At 42.5% G+C, this 13277-nt stretch overlaps 1 protein-coding gene across 1 annotated transcript in view; it reads right to left on the bottom strand.

The window, feature by feature from the left end:
- The window catches only part of T265_12437 (hypothetical protein), a gene marked incomplete at both ends in the record, with an annotated part of 73893 nt that overhangs the window by 15261 nt on the left and 45355 nt on the right, over nt 1-13277 (bottom strand). The window contains 4 exons of the mRNA XM_009163853.1: nt 3505-3850; nt 7301-7770; nt 9383-9497; nt 12830-13014. Of these exons, the coding sequence (XP_009162117.1) occupies nt 3505-3850; nt 7301-7770; nt 9383-9497; nt 12830-13014 (1116 nt within the window). The remainder of the gene's footprint in view (nt 1-3504; nt 3851-7300; nt 7771-9382; nt 9498-12829; nt 13015-13277) is intronic.

Genomic DNA, 13277 nt, shown 5'->3' with positions numbered 1-13277 from the left:
GTATGCAGAGGTGAAATACCCGGTTTCACAGACGCCTTATTATTAATGATCCAATAGAGAAGCTTCGGATTTTTTTCCATTTTCTCTAAAAGCATTAGCTGGTAATCCTTTTTGTCGCTCGCGACCAGCGTGTTGACTTTATTTCTTAGTAACCGATATTTTTCCCATGTTGTTGTTGTTCGGTGACGTCGGTATTCAGCCCAGGCTGCATTTCGCTCCAGAATCCATTTTCGGGTTCTGCTTCGTAACTTAAAATCGAATCCCATCTGAGTATTCTTTGGAACGAAGTGGGAATGCAAACGTATTTTATTGACCAAGTTCCCCATGAAGCTAGACCATTGCTGGTGGACGTCTGGACCTTCTGAATACCAGTCCGTACAATGACTCAGGGTATTCGACAGTGCTTTCGTGTTCACTTTCCTGATCATTTTAAGCTCATCATTAGGTCTCACCGCCGAACAAACATAATCAAAAATGAGAACGACGTGATCACTCGATCCTAATGGACTTTCATATGCGATGTTTTCCACAACGTTCTCTTCGCTTGTTATGATGAGGTCCAGAATGGAAGGTATATCTGATCCTCTATACCGCGTGTTGCATGATATATGATTGTGAAAGTCAAGATCATGTAACGTCTCCTGGAAGGCACAATCGAGGGAATTTATCGGATGTTGTTGAGTCCGTAGCAAGTTTGGGAGATTGAAATCACCCATAATTAGTATCTTACTTTTATACCGGGAAGCCACGAGGCGCAGCTTCTCCATTATGGTGTAATTGTGCAGTTCCTCCGCTGAAGGTGGTCGATAGATCACACCAACAACACAGTCGTTTCCTGCTACCGTCTTTAACGAGCACCACAAGGTATCCGATAGTATCAAATCTTCATCAGTTAGCTCTTTGCACAATAGTTGCCTGCTATGGTAAATAGCTACACCACCTCCCCGAGAAATGCGATCCCGACGAAGAAGCGTCATTCCAGGGATGGCAAGTTCACTATCCGATAAGTGTGGCTGGAACCAAGTCTCGCTGATAGCAATCAAGTTTGGCAAATGCTTTTCACACAATTCAGATAATTCTGGAATCTTGTTAGTCAAGCATTGCGCGTTCGTGTATAAACATTTAATGGTGTTTATTGACAGCAGTGTTGGGCAGTACGCAAGATAATGTGCAGGTTGGGCGGTTATAATTGTGCCGACCCTGGCAGAGTCGGCAGCTGGTCGTTTTTTGAAGTTTCACCTACGGCTTCATCTTCATTAACCTTGGTCTCTTCTGTGGGTATATTGTTCCGCATGGATGTGCTTATCCTTAACTCCCTAGGGAGTAAGTTCCTGTGACGTTGCCATTGTGTTTGGATTAAGTTTAGCATATCACCACGAAGTAGTGTGAGTTTCAGGGGCCTCGGGCCGGTACCCAAATATTTTGGTGATTTCGGAATCCGATAAGTATCAACCACGGCCACGTTTTCAATTTCAAGTGTACTGCATAGAAATTGCCACTGCATGTAGTCGTGTGTGTTTTGCGCTATTTTATCTGACGTTTTGTTGGGTTCCGGAACACCCAAGATGATCAAACTGCGGTCATTTGTATGTTTGTTGGTTGAGTTTGTAGGATGAGGTGTATTTTTGCGCGATCTTTCCGACCACGGTATATCAGCGAAAATCCTTTCGCCATTGTCAGCTTCCCCCCTAAGTTGGAATGCTGATAATAGAATGCTCTCCAGGTCTTTCTCGGTATTAACGGTAACTCTGAGAAGTCTTGGCTTACCGTTATGTGGCGAATTCGGTGGTCGACTTAATCGTGTTAGGGAAACTGGTTCGATAGGTTTTAACTTCATTTTAGCGCAAAGTTTGAACCACTCCTCCAGTTCGCGCTTGTGCCTCGCTTGTAATAACGTATCGCAAGGTTCTGTGACATTAGTGCAAATAACACTAAGTCCCGATGATGCTTTCCGGTTATTACTGAGCGACATAGTTTTGGATTCAATGGCCTTTTTTGACGTTACTACATCAGTTTGTAACAGAGGTATGGAGTTCTTTGTTAATCCAACATGCTCCACTCCCCCCACCGGCCCAGACTCACGTGGTTGTAACAGCTCTTTGATATGTTTTAGTTGGTTCTCTAATGAGCCCAGTCTAATCTCCAATAGGTCATTCCTTTTGCTGATGTCATTTGTGTTCGCATTTTGGCTGCCGTTATCCAAGATGTTATCTCGACAAAGATTCTCTGGAAATTTCCACTTTGGAGCGTTTGTATCAGGTGCACAATATTTTCTTGTTTTATTTGCTGCAACATGTAACATGTAAGAATACACCTAAAATACCTAATGCAAATAGGTCCAACTGCGGTCAGTTCTGACAGTAATTAACTTGAAGACGCTGCATAGCATGCATCCAGTTTCTGAACAACTGGACACAGAATTTCAGAATTGTTTATAGCGTTCCATACAAACTCCATCGGCTAATTGAAAGCTAAACTCACAATCCTGCTTGGGAATAGTTAAGGCGCAAATGTCAGACAGCAATTTGATGAGTTATTCATCTATCCATACGGACTCTTGAGGCATAGCTTGTAATGACATGGTGAATGAAGGAAAATGAGGAAGGTCCAGTAAATTCAAGCCTGCGGTGTGTGCATGTTTGTCATTTGCAGCGGATGAGACTGGGAACGATCGATAACAATCACTGTCGTACAAGCCAGTGATGAACTCTTGTAGCTTTGGAGTACTTTTAGGTTGTTTTGGCTTAAGTGGGTCATGGTGGGCATTCCTATTAATCAGGTTAGCTGTAGCACCGCACACACGAAGACAGTCACGATGGGAAAATTTCAGAACAGACTTTTCTGACAATGGCGTCATTTCGGTTCGATTGGACAATGGAAAGTGATTTTCATGCACGAAATCTATGACGTATGAAGGTGTGATGTGTGTTCTAATCCACGTAATCTTGTGTCCGGAGAAGCAGAGCTTGCCAAAACACACGAAATGAATACACAACTTCGGGTTTACGATCAACGTGTTACAAATCTACCTGAAATATACAGTTTATTGGTGACAAAACTTGTGCGGATGTTGCTCCAGTACTGATTTCAGTAGATTTAACCGTACAGAGAATACGAGCCGACTTGCTGTGTCAAGCCAGATTTTCGGCTGAAGTTTCCCAAGACAAAGACCAAACTACGAAAGAAACTGCACAATGATCGGGTCAGTTCCATAAAAAATCTTCAAACGGGCGTTTTTTGAGTGATGACGAAAACATGTCACCAGACACGCAACAATAAATACCACCCATGACTTTGTATTTCAATACACTGAACATGTTGCTTTACAGAACGATGCGATCTGCCCGAAATCGATTGCTAAAAGTTTATCGTTTCGCTTGCGTGAGTCACCAACTAGTCTGAATGACAAGTACAAAGTTGACAAGCCTGGCCGTTAAATTGGTGATGAAATTATAGATGTCCAATGTTAGGCATGGAGGAAGAAAGGATGTTTGTTCATCATACCTTTTCCTGTACTTCTAGTTTTTCACCATCTCGAAGGCGTTTCTTCTCGGTCAAAACCATCTCAGACTTTTCAAATTCCTTCAGAAGGCGATATTCCTCGAATACAGTGAGCTGATGTGATTCGGCTCGCTTGAGCAGCACATTTAGCTTAAATTGAACATGTCGCAAAAGCCGTACCTCGGCGTCAAACCCTCGAACTAGGCGACCAGCAGCATTAAGTAGCTCCTGTCGATGGTACATTGCTCGCAGCTGACGCTGTATTTCATCCTCCGTATCCATAGTACATTGGAAGGTGCTGTTGGGCAATGCAAGCTGACCCACTTCAGCATCAGAACGGGAAGATTGCCTGAGTGAAAATGGGAAGGTAGACATGCTGATTAAAAACGACTGGTAACAGGCAAATTATGTATGCTGGATATGGGACCTATTTTCAAACCGAGTGTAGATGTCAGAAATACGGGGCCTGTGAGAGACAAACAGTCACCTCTCTTCTCAAGCAATCTGCTGCAAGCGTGAAGTCGTCAGGGTGACCTCGGAATTGTTAACCATTGATTCTTTTGCACTGACATAATGCACTGATATAGTTCTGAAGTCCACCCTAGTCACTGAAATACTGGCAAATAGCGTAACGATTGTTCGTCGATAACTCGCATGTAGAACATACCCTAGTCACTGAAATACTGACAAATAGCGTAACGATTGTTCGTCGATAACTTTCTTCATCCACTTAGGTGTCAAGTGGCTGTTAGTATACGATTTACCAACCGATAACAGGCACAGCAACGCTAACTCATAAGCTTTATCAGCTCCAATGAGCCACATTCCATTGACGAATCAGGCACTTACTTAGCTGGAACGTCTATAACAGTCGAAGAGCCTGTGTAGCCCGTAAATGTGTGTCCAAGTCGTTTGTGGCAGTCATTTTCAGCAGCAGTCACCAGAAGTGATCCAGAGCACAAAACCATTGCCTTTATTGGCAATGGTATGAGAACCATTCTACTTACAAGTAAAATGGGACCCATGAACAAAGTCACGGAAAAACAGAAGACAGATTTTTGTGGCGGAGAGTTTTAACATACTCCTAGTGTAGGGGTGATACCACTGGTAAGGGGGACATGTGATTAGTGTGTTTTCTTGTAAATTCGCTTTGTGTCTCTTGAAAAAGGAGATATATTGCGGAATTTGTGGAACCGCTTTGTAACATTTGCTTGGATTTGATCAACGTACAAAGAGAAATTGGATATTCAGTTTTTGTAAACAAGATGCATGTGACAGTTTTGTTTCCCTTTCCAATAGTCTGTAACCGTTCAGTTGGCATTTTCTAATAAATGACTCCACAGCGAAGGCCTTCCTCCTCTCACTCACGGCGACCATAGATGCTGGTCACCTCGGATGGTCCAACTAAGCTGATCATGCTTGTTTAACCGGTCCCCTTCGAACACTCGTTGTTTACTTCCATGTCTGTCCTCTCCAGCTGTAGAATTTTCAGTCTAACAATATATATATATATATATATATATCCATGTGTGCGAATTGTTCGCATGTAAGTCTAAGCAGTAAGTTGTTGAGTACAAGGCTGGTTTGAATCCCAGCAGTAACTATGGTGAACCAAGTAGGGGAACTACAGATGGGATGTGGCCAAGATAGCACATGTTTTCCAGCATCCTAACTTTATAGAACAACAAGTCCTGGTTTCGGGGAGAATAATCCTTGCGTTAGATATCCTACTGGCTGCATTTTTGTGTATTTTGCCAGAAAAAGATGGGACGTCCACCAAACCAAGATTAACTGTCGGAGGCAGTGGCGATGTTGGGAGATGGTCCATTCTTTGGAGCGAAAATAAGTTCTCTTCTGATCATCCATATGGTAGCAGCTGCCACCAACCGTGGTCGAATAAAACTTCGATCCAACAAACCCGAGAGGAGCACTCATTAAGGAAGTTTCATGTTAAAAATGATCAAGAATGAGCCATATTCAGTAAGTGGGGTTGGCATAATTTACAACTACATGGTATAGGCGGAACTATCAGAGTTTTCCACTGAAGAAGAAGACTTGAAATAGTTTATCCCCTCTATCTATCTCTACATAAATAGTTGGTTGCCCACTATGATGAGGGCCTATTATAAATACGTTGCCAGACATTAGGTAACTTACGTGATAAATCTTTCACAACACTACGGGTAAACTTACAGACTTGCCCTCTTTACCAAATCAAAAAACTTAAATAATGATTCTCCAGAACCTTTGCGCTATGGACCATACCCAGCTTAACGGGAGAGTTTTGAGTGCAGATAACCCCAGCTCTCTGGTATTTACAGTCCTAAATGTGTAGAGGTTAAGTTTTAGTTTCACAGAGGTCCCCTCACACCATGGAATATGTGCAGCACAGGCAAAATGCAACTCTTGAGGCAGGAAAATTCATTTTAGATAGCCTCTATTCCTTACAAAAATGACATTTTCCGAGCACCTGAAGTGGGCATCAAAAACATCTACGCCAAAACTCAGTTTTTAACTTTAACCCCAAATGAATTCAAAGTAGCATAAGGAACGTGGGTACAGTAATTCTAAGACAGATAATAATGAAATTTTATTTCTTTCCTAGAATTACTTCGATTTACACGAAAAACTTCACCCAGTTTTCTCCTAGTCGCTAATGCTTTATCACTTTTCAAGTTAAAACCAAACATTGGTGCCCAAAACTTCAGTTTAGAGGAATGCACGGCATTCTTCGCTTTTTCTGTCGACAAACAGTTCTTTTTTATATATTATTTAGCTGTAAGTCCCTTTAGAGGCTTGATGCATTTTGGTGACCGTGAGTGTAAAAGTAAGGTAATCTAATCTACGCTGTGAGACAGGAGAGTGGGTCAAGTGAGGGCCTATTAATAATACGTTGCCAGACATTAGGTAACTTACCTGATAAATCTTTCACAACACTACGGGCAAACTTACAGACTTGCCCTCTTTACCAAATATGAGGGCCTATTATAAATACGTTGCCAGACATTAGGTAACTTACGTGATAAATCTTTCACAACACTACGGGTAAACTTACAGACTTGCCCTCTTTACCAAATCAAAAAACTTAAATAATGATTCTCCAGAACCTTTGCGCTATGGACCATACCCAGCTTAACGGGAGAGTTTTGAGTGCAGATAACCCCAGCTCTCCGGTATTTACAGTCCTAAATGTGTAGAGGTTAAGTTTTAGTTTCACAGAGGTCCCCTCACACCATGGAATATGTGCAGCACAGGCAAAATGCAACTCTTGAGGCAGGAAAATTCATTTTAGATAGCCTCTATTCCTTACAAAAATGACATTTTCCGAGCACCTGAAGTGGGCATCAAAAACATCTACGCCAAAACTCAGTTTTTAACTTTAACCCCAAATGAATTCAAAGTAGCATAAGGAACGTGGGTACAGTAATTCTAAGACAGATAATAATGAAATTTTATTTCTTTCCTAGAATTACTTCGATTTACACGAAAAACTTCACCCAGTTTTCTCCTAGTCGCTAATGCTTTATCACTTTTCAAGTTAAAACCAAACATTGGTGCCCAAAACTTCAGTTTAGAGGAATGCACGGCATTCTTCGCTTTTTCTGTCGACAAACAGTTCTTTTTTATATATTATTTAGCTGTAAGTCCCTTTAGAGGCTTGATGCATTTTGGTGACCGTGAGTGTAAAAGTAAGGTAATCTAATCTACGCTGTGAAACAGGAGAGTGGGTCAGTAGGCCAAAACAACGGGTTACTACCACTACGTACGTTTGCATGGTCAAGTTAAAAGTTATACTTACATTTCTTCTGCGCCCTCCGGTGGTGGTAACTGTTTCTGGCTATCAATATCCGATTGTGTAACGTCGTTGGTTGTGTGTTTGCGCAGGTACTGCTGTATCAAGTCATCCTCTGAGCTGGCAGAGATGTAGCCGTGCGATACACTGACATGCGCTGGTCGCATGTCGCGGCTACTAGTGATCAGACGCAGATTCGAGAAGGCCTCTAAGCTAGACTCGTCTAAAGCAATGAGGTGGGGTGGTGGGGCACCAACGAGACCCGTCACTGGTGGTCGTCTGAGAGCGCAATGAGCTAACTCTTTACTCAAGCTGACTACGCACGAATCGGTGGCTAAAATATGCAATGGTATCGTGATCACTGGTCGTGCCGTAGCTCGAATCGACTGAGAGTCAACTTCGACGTCCGGTTCGTTCTGACTGAGCAGATCTGGGCACGCAGACTCACTGAACCTGTGCACACGGGTATCTAGGTCCTGATTTGCAGAAAGTAAGACAATTACATAAATTAAACTTTTACTTTGAGAACCATTTTAGAACTTTTGGTCCTACAAAACGAGGCTTTCTTGTTGGCAGGTTAATTACAGATAACACGGTTTGCGAACAGTCAAAATAAGCTCAGGACTAGTCAAATGTCAGATAAGTAGGCTCATTTAATTTAGATTTCTTGTAGCTACAAAGTGAGAGCTTAGGGAATGTCGAGCTAGCTCTCCTAAAATGAGAATATGGCTACTTAAACCCCCCAGCTTGAGTTATGAGTGTTCTGTTTGGACTTGATTTGCGCAAACAGTAAACTAAGCTAGACGGTAACCTTGGTCACGTGACTTACCGATGACGCTGATGGTGAATCAATCTGCGACAGGACTCCTCTTATCTCATGCAGGATGACAAGTGATTATCACGTCAGTAAAACAACTTAAACCAGAATTTGCTGACTGAACTTGTAGACGAGAAATGCGGTACAAGAAACGACTGGACAGTATCCCGTGAGACGGCTTACAGTTGTTTTTTATTACGGAATCTATGTCGAACATCTGACGAGCACATCTATACCTGCAAAATTATACTAATTACTTGCAAATTCTTAATGAAATTCCCGAATGTGCCCGGGCATCCAAACACTCATCCGTACAGGTATCGTGGGTGAACTTGGTCCACAAACCATAGTGTATTTACCCGAAGTGTCAAAGATTGACGCAATATACCATCGAGGATAAGTGAGCCTCAGACAAGAGATTTTTAGTTTCCGACCACCTTCCTGTTGCAATGCTTCCCTTTGAGAGATTACCAGGGAATTCCGGAATGTTTCCCCGGATGGAAGGTGGTTTCCCGAGGAAGGGCAACCAAAAAGAATCACATCGTACGATATATGCACCGATGTAATCAAAGTTACTTCAAATTTGAATTTCTAATTGCTTTCAAGAAGCTGAGATTTAATTTTGCATTTTGTTTGAAGCGAATGCTCCAGATACTCAGTGCTTCTTCAAATCTTTGCTGCAACACAGCAGTTCAACTTGATGGTATCGCCTCCTGCTATCTAGGTAGTCAGGAACTGGTAGTTCTTTCGCTAAACTAAACTTACGTAAGAACTAGCAAACACAAAATTCTATCACACTGATTTATTTATTTCCCCGGTGAAAGAAAAAGCTTCGGTTCCAGAAATGACTGTTCGGTGGATACGTTTCCTGTTGTGGGTCTGTCCTCGATGGAGAGTACTGCCGAGTCTGTCAACTCACAGGTAGGCGATATAACGATGGAATTGTGGGCCAACTAGCGGCCAGTTTAGCGCACTGATATGTGTAAATTTTACTCTGATGTTGGAGTAGAAATTCGCCGACAGACGACCAACTTTGTTTACCGCGAGTATTATGACAGGAGGTCGAAGCAGAAACTTCAAACATGAACCTCAAGCACTGAACTTTAAAAAATGCTCTGAAGGTTGGTAAGCCCTCACACCAATTACCCACAATGTGTTTTCTAGGACCCATTAAAAATGTCGGAAGAGTGCCTAAACGTTTACCGTCGTGTACGACTGGTTCAAGCGTATGGGAGATGGATAGTCAGTTTGCGTAAAATTACCAAGCTTACCTTCAGCAAGCTCCAGGTCAACGATTTTGTAACGCTTAGGGAACTTTGTGCTTCATTAAGTTCATCGTGTTCGCGTTTGAAGCGAAGCAGTCGAGTTTTGTCATAGTGGAACTCTCTGTAAAGGAAAGAACAATAAGGGGAAGATCACGTTGATCTACTCTAGAACACAGCGATGCACACTGTGCTGACACAGTCTAGATATGGATAGCTATGGTGAGACGTAGCGTGTGCGCTGGATGACTAGAAAACTGCATCCACTGGCTGTAGAGGATGGTGCTCGAGGTTCGGGTTTTGCGGGTATGCGGACAATCAGTCCCTTATTTGATCTATTCTGTGGAGAACTTTATTTTTTGTTCAGTTTGGGGAACTGTGGACACTTTGATGAATTTTCGCTGTGTCAGTAGGTATGAATTATGGCATGAGGTCGTGTGCTTATGTCTGACTGAAGCTATCCAGTGTGTGCTGTGAACTTCCTACACTGTTGAAGAGTACAAAGCGCCAGCAGATGATGATGGACTTTGAGTTCCTGCCGCCAGAATTAGTCTAACAATTAACACAACGCCGCACTGGTTTATTGCAACAGTATGCCTTCGGAATGCAGTTATTTGTTACAAAGGACCCCTGGTGCTTCGGCCTAGACAGGCTTGCGCAAAATGCTTCTTAATTTAGCGAATATACACTCAGTTGCAAAATAATTTGGTTTTCTGGATAGACTCACCTGGAACCCAGCTGAAGCTCTCGTTTGTGATGTTCTCAGGCAACTGAATGTGCTGCAGCAGGCCGCTTCATGTTTCAGTCGCTACGATATTCCAGATATCGCGATACATGTATAACTTTGTACTGTACTACTCATTAGGTTACTGACGGAAACCCGGGGACTGCGCCTACCTGATGAGCCCGAAAAAGGACGAAACCGGTAGTGGGCTGTCGATGGATTTTCAGCAACCTTATGAGTAGTACATTGCAAAGATATGCTTCTTACTTTGTTTTTTTGTGCGTCACACTAATGGGGTCAAGGGATTCACGCATTTTGTCTTGAATGCAGGCATGTTAGTGGTCAAATTCCACTGACCCCTGACGCATCAACCTGTCTGAAACTTGGACCAAGCCCACCGACTTGGCTCGTTCGTAATGGGCCATATGGGGTTTGATCCCAGGATAACTTAAAGGTTTCCTGCAAATTTGATATTCAGGTGTGATCAGTTGATGCCTTAGCAGGAAAAGATATATACCCACGAGCGAAGTTCAATGTCCTATTTTCAATCATATAGCGGATTTCATGTGAGTATTTGTTTTTGTAATTTGGGTTGACCAGCTCCCTCATGATAGGTCAATTCAGCATGAAGAGTTCATGGAAAAACTTGACCCAAAGCACCTGTGTGACGAAAACCAGTGATTCACAGGACAATGAAGGAGGAAGGGATACGTATAACTTTGATAACTCGTTCACCGGCCTTTGACGTTCCAGAAAATCATTTAAGTGGTCCAGAAGTGGAAACTGAATGGGTCATTTCAGAAAAAGACCATATACTTTTCTGTTGGACCAAGCTTGATGAATCAAGATGCCCAGGCAATATTACAGTCTTCGAAGGTGATGATTGCAACACAGTGAGGACGTCATTATAGCCATAAGCCTACTTGAAAGGCTATCTCGCAAAACAAACATGCACAGACGCCACTAGCATCTCATAGTTCATGAAACAACTGCTATGTACTACCACTGCCCTCTGCAAAACAATGCAAAGGAGCATACATTTTTCAACTTGGCCAGACGAAATTGATCATTCGGTTCGAACGCTGGACATTCTTACTATGCCACCAGCACTTTTCGCCAATTCACAACAACAGTTATCTGTAGTAACTCGGATAAATTTGACCGTCAAGTTGTCTATCTGCAAGTTTGAAGCATTAGAGTAGTCAGGGTTAAAACAGACTTTTCTACAGTAAAACATGTCGGATCACCTCTGCTACAAAGCTAAAAGCATTTTTGATTCAGAAATGAGACAATGACGCTTATTAATTTTATGTCAGTGGTTATTTCGCCGGACGATCAAGCAAACCCCACAAACGGTGACTGCCTTCGCATACTACTAGCCATGGTCAGGGAACAAGTTCCAACTGGCGCACGGCGAAACAAAGATGGACTGCTTTGTGTGATCAACCGATCAATGCAACCGTCATAAAGATGCATGCGCCCAATGATATAGCCCGTACAACTGAGTGAACTCGATTTGCTTGACGTATGACAGCTATTGGGGGAGTGAGGGCGTAACTATGAAATCAGATGGAAAACCGTTTTTAGGAGCCAAGGAGTGGCATTATGTGAAGGGCACAGCTAGAGATCGCTATCATAATGTCCTGTGCTTCTACGGCAAAACAGGTGAGAGTGGCCAGGACATGACCTGTGAAAACCAGGTTCCGAACTGCTGAAGCCTCTTCTGTCGCAATCGCTCTGCTCAGAATTACGCACCGGGGGACAATTGGAAACTTTGCTAATAAGTTTCAAGGCATGCCATGAACTACTGCGTTTGGAGGTGCTGTGCGGGTTCAAACAATGGAACAGAAACTGGATGACGCTGTGCTCGGGCCCTACTTCCGATTGTACTTCATAGATAGCAGAGATCCGGAATATTCCTGGAGCCTACTCATTACCATCAACTTTGCCGTAAAGCAAGTAGCAAGTAAGTATAACTAAGGTATCGCTTGAAAGAAATGTGTGCAAATTTAGGGAAACATCAACGACACACCTCAAATTCTCATTCGTTGTGTTTGCCGATGGCTGTGAGGTATTTACCAGTAAATCGAATTGAACAGGTTTAACCTCAGGATTGCAACAGCAAACATTACAATATGCACGTATGGATGAGTATAGCCGGTTCGTTTTGGAGAATCTAATACACGTATAGCAATTAAAACGAGGTCGAGAAAAGCGAAAATGGTCGAATAATGAAGCACACGCGTTTGCTCACGTTGACGTTTGATTGCTACATATTTGTGCTCCAGAGAACGAAATCAACTTTGGAAGGAATCCGTTGTATGAGAGGATCAGTTTCGTCATTGCGGTAGATGTTCTATGTAAACGGGATTTGTTCGTCCGTGTATCACTACTGTTCAGGTGCGATTGGTTTAATCACCTACTTAACATCCCTCTGTGAAAAACGATTGCATACAGATGGCAAATATTTATCACCATTCCAGATAGGAGCACCGATACCAGTCTGCGAACTAAACACCTGAACTATCACAACAATGTGGAGCGCCAAATTTGGAACAGCTAGTTGGAACAGTTAGTGCTGTGAGCACCAGAGGACAAGGGGTTGTGAAATTCACGCCTCGAGGAAAAAGAAACGTTTTTGCCAATCGGTAAAAGTCAGCTTTCTGACATTTTCCACCCAGGTAACTTTTCTACAAAAAAAATCACTGCAAACTAACAAAAGAATAAATTACTTTTCGGGATACTCTTCTCGATCCCAGTCAGGGATTTCTAATCGAAATATGGGCTCTCCTTCCGGTAAATCTGTTTGCAAATCGCGAAGCATCCCATTAATTGTTTCTAGTTCCTGCACAATTAGCGTCTTTTTATCCCGCAGAGCAAACACTGTGCTGTTGAATTCGTGACGAAGCCTAAAGACCTGTAATCAGAAAACAGATTGATAGAGTTAGTAAGTTAGAGTCAGTAACGTGCGGAGGGAGATTGGCTTTCAAAAGAAGGAGCAGAGCAAATGCTGTTGAATTCGTGACGAAGCCTAAAGACCTGTAATCAGAAAACAGATTGATAGAGTTAGTAAGTTAGAGTCAGTAACGTAACGTGGGAGATTGGCTTTCAAAAGAAGGGAGAACTTGGGAAATAGCCTCATCTGCATATATATATATATATATATATATATATATAATT

This window comes from Opisthorchis viverrini (assembly GCF_000715545.1).
Source record: "Opisthorchis viverrini unplaced genomic scaffold opera_v5_1, whole genome shotgun sequence".
In the NCBI taxonomy this organism is placed as follows: domain Eukaryota; kingdom Metazoa; phylum Platyhelminthes; class Trematoda; order Opisthorchiida; family Opisthorchiidae; genus Opisthorchis; species Opisthorchis viverrini.
Note: the sequence above shows the minus strand (reverse complement) of the source record. Positions and strands in the feature narration are given on the sequence as shown.